Raw genomic sequence first — 4245 nt, 5'->3', positions numbered from 1 at the left:
CTAATCCTATTAATACCACAGGCAGGCAGCTTTAAGTATTTACAGTTAGTGTACTGTGTACCCTGCACAGTGTGCACCCATAGCTACCTGAAGACAAGTGCTGGTGTTCTTCTGATCCTATTAATACCACAGGCAGGCAGCTTTAAGCCAAATGTAAACAGTGGTAACACCGCGCTAACCAAATGTGAAAAACATAAAGCAGGTACACACGATTGTGACAAATATTCAAAATAGACTGATGTGAAAATGCAGCGCTAAAGACTAAGCAAAACCAAAAATATCTGTGTATGAATAAAATTCAGTGATCAGTGGATGCTGACCACTGTAACAAAAAAAAAGGTAAAATGTATACAAATAAAGTTTAATGACTCGTGAATACTATTCACTGTGATATAAGTACGAGCAACGTAAGTGATGAAATCCCACAATACAATAGGTAGACAATCCAGTGTGAGTGGAGAATCTTCTAGTGTGTAGCTCATCAGAATGGAAATCTTGAGGTGGAAATAGATGGAATACTCTTACCAGAACAGGTGGATTCGAATGTCAGCGACATGGAATCAAACAGGCTTATAGATCTAGATAGATGGTTGTCCTGGAGGGAGATGGAAGTCCCGGATCTCAAAGGACCTCTCCTTATAACTGGACCAGCTTCAATGGTGTTCTTCCAGGCAGCTTTAAGTATTTACAGTTAGTGTACTGTGTACCCTGCACAGTGTGCACCTATAGCTACCTGATATATGAAGATATATGAACACAGTGGCGTTTTAGTTTGAATAGTTTTATGAACAGCCATTATGATACTGACGTTCGTTTATATCACACCACATTTAGCACGTTATATGGAGTCAGTAAATTGGTTTGGTATTATATTTGTGTTTGGTCCATACAGGGATTATTCCTTCTTCGTCCAACTGTACCATTCCTTTTGTCCAACTGTATCTTTTTTTGTATAGGGTTCCCAGGGGTCCATTTTTTGTTGGATTATTTTGATTTTGTTTATCTTTTATTCTTCAATAAATCCATAAAAAAACATTGTTTTTATGGATTTATTGCTTGTTTTTGAATTTTCGGACACTCTATCTCACCTAGCATATTTTGATGTTTTCCAAACCATTGTATTAGTTGTTATAGGTCACCATTGGCTGTCTGGCATGCTGTGAATGGCTTGTTAGACACAGAGCCTGTCAGAGGAGGAAACAACATTATGTGTATCTCTCATGTTGTGACGTTATGTGCACTTTGTTTGTGAGGGTGTCCTGCTGTAGTTGGCTAAATATCTGCTTCCCTGTGCCCTCCCACATGGTCATCCAGCAGTTTCTGCTAGATCTGTGTTGGTGGGTGATGGGTTGGAGGAGATTTGTGTGCCTGTTTTGTTTGTGATTTTTTTGTTTTTTAATTTATGTGTTGTATGACATGTTAGTATGGGAAGGCAAGGAGCATAGACTCTCATTAGTGTAGTGGAAGTGCATTTCTAATTGATTTATTGTTTAATTGTTCAATTGCTTAATTGCCAAACCATGCTTACTTGTATCATTCATATATACACAGTATTTCATGCAATGTATGTGTATATGAGGTTTGAGTAAGTGCTGACTTTAGCACAAAACGCGTTACCCTTCTTGTTCCTTGTTCATACCTGTGATTTTAATGCTTCAATAAAGATACCAAGGAGCGCAGCAATATTTTGGATTTTGCATGTTACTGAATCTCACAGACAATCTGTGGAGCACCCTGGGTTCCAGTTCACAGCATGTGAGAGTCAGTCACTCACTTAGAGTTGCATTGCTTTGGCTTTACTGAGCCATATGGGGTAAAGCTTCCAAAAAAAAAAAATAATTTCCATTGTAGAGAGTATGCCAAGAGTATGTTCAGTTGTAATATCTGCAGTGTACACCAATTTGCTGAGTCAAACATTTAGATTATATTGTGTTAAAGGGTTTCCGTGATTTCATTTTTATCACTAAATGTTGCATATATGTATTATATTAATTTTAAAGTGGTTTTAAATTTTTTAAGTGGAGTTTTCCTCTTATTTTAAAATAACTCCCTGCGGGACCTTCTAAGGGGTTTGTGTTCTGTATTTTTTTAAATGGAAGCCAGAAGGGAGATTTCATTTGTTGGCAATTTAAAACCATTTTTTCTTTGAAAATGTCAGTACTTAAAAAAAAAAAATCATTGTACCTGGCCAAATAGAATTCTTTAATTTTCTTTTTGTACTTGCACATGTTCCCCAGGGCAGTACCCTCCTCCATGCTATTTATTTTTTAAAACCCTTTGCCTATTAGCCCAGAAAATTTGGCATTTTTAATTTAACTGGTACAACTAATTAATTTTAGTGGGGTTCAGCATCACAACACTGTTTAAACCAAACCCAGGACCAGGGACAGGGACGGTTTATCTCATCCCTACCTGTTACATTAGGAGGAGTGGCTGTGTTTGTACAGATGCTGCACAACCCTAGACTTACATGGGCTGCCTGCATGCAGCTCCCGGCAGCTCCAAAAACAGCTGGATGCATAATCAAACTGATTCACAGTGTACTGGTCCATGTGAATGAGGCCTTAGTTTGCAATTCAACTTTTTGAAACATAAATTCAAGGACTATTGACCATTTTTATTTTAGGTGCATATTTATTAATGATTTTGCCTGATATTAACCTGTAAAGCTGGCAGATACCTTTAAGTCAAGTCACTTTTGATTGCCATGACAATTACATTCTTAGGAGGGGGAAGCATCCTTTGCAGTGAACATTTTCAATAAACTTTCAGTACACTTCCCACATTCAACATATTCACATAAATCGTTAGATCTGTTATCCAAATGTTTATTCATAGTATACAGTAATTACAGTTTATTTTCACAGTGGCTCAGATGAATCCCTTTGTGTTGAATCAGATGTGTCTGCCGTCTAAAGCTCTAATCAGATTTGAACATTTAGTTCCATTTTCTTATGTGTGAGGTTTTTTTTTTTGCTATTGTCCATGATTGTAAAACATTTTATTTTTAAGAACAAGGACACAACCTCTTTCCTGTAAGTTTTCTGATCACAAGAATATTTTTCTATGTGTACTAATGACTTTCTGAACATCTAAATGGCTTCTCTATGTCTTTTCAGGTGTTGAGTCAGATTTGACTTTTGTGAGAAGCACTTTGTACATTTTGAACATATAAATGGCTTCTCTCCTGTGTGGACCGTCTGGTGATCATTCAGGGTTGATTTACTTCTAAAACATTTATTACATTCAGGGCATTGATATGGCTTCTCTCCTGTGTGAATCCTCTGATGTTTAGAAAGACTGGATATTTCTGAGAAGCACTTGTAACATTCTGGACATCTGAAAGGCTTCTCTCCTGTGTGAATCCTCTGATGTTTCATAAAATCAGCTTTATTGTTAAAAGATTTATTGCATTCAGAGCATTGATGTGGCTTCTCTCCTGTGTGAATCTTCTGATGTGTATAAAGACGGCAAATTTCTGGGAAGCACTTGTTACATTCTGAACATCTGAAAGGCTTCTCTCCTGTGTGAATCTTCTGATGTCTATAAAGACTGGAAATTTCTGGGAAGCACTTGTTACATTCTGAACATCTGAAAGGCTTCTCTCCTGTGTGAATCCTCTGATGTCTTGTGAGCATTGATTTTCTGTAAAAATATTTATCACATTCAGTACACTGGTACGGCTTCACTCCTGTGTGAATCATCTTGTGTTCAGTCAATGAACTAGGGTGAGAAAACTTTTGATCACATTTAGAACAATGGTATGGCTTCTCTTCTGTGTGAATCCTCAGATGCTGAATAAGACGATCCTTTCGTATGAAGCTCTTGTCACATTCTGAACACATAAATGGCTTTTCCCCTGTGTGAGTCCTCTGATGCTGAATAAGATGTTCCTTTCGTGAAAAGCTCTTGTCACATTCTGAACACATAAATGGCTTCTTCCCTGTATGAATACTCTGATGACAAATTAAATTAGATTTTGCTTCAAAAGATCTGTCACGCTCAGTGCAAGAAAATGGCTTTTCACCTGCTCCATCCATCATACTTTGCTGTAAAGCTCTTTCACAATTTCTTCTTTTTAATCCACCTGCAATGAAATTTTAAATAAATGTTTATATAAATGATTATAGTACTAATAGGGTAGAAATTTGGTAACATTTGAAAGCATTCATGGTATTGAATAATGTGCAATTTCATAAACATAGTTTGTTTCGTTTGGAGACTTGGTAGCTAATTAAAAATGGA

General features: G+C 36.8%; 1 protein-coding gene across 1 annotated transcript; it reads right to left on the bottom strand.

Moving 5' to 3' along the window:
• Positions 1–3092: 3092 nt before the first annotated feature.
• On the bottom strand, positions 3093–4041 carry LOC141134073 (uncharacterized). The gene has a single exon (XM_073623660.1). The coding sequence runs from the start codon at positions 4038–4040 to the stop codon at positions 3093–3095; it is 948 nt and encodes a 315-aa protein (XP_073479761.1). The 5' UTR covers position 4041.
• Positions 4042–4245: the final 204 nt, after the last annotated feature.

Source organism: Aquarana catesbeiana, linkage group LG03 (assembly GCF_042186555.1).
Source record: "Aquarana catesbeiana isolate 2022-GZ linkage group LG03, ASM4218655v1, whole genome shotgun sequence".
NCBI classification, from domain to species: domain Eukaryota; kingdom Metazoa; phylum Chordata; class Amphibia; order Anura; family Ranidae; genus Aquarana; species Aquarana catesbeiana.
The sequence above is the reverse complement of the archived record's forward strand: the minus strand, read 5'-3'. Positions and strand labels throughout refer to the sequence as shown.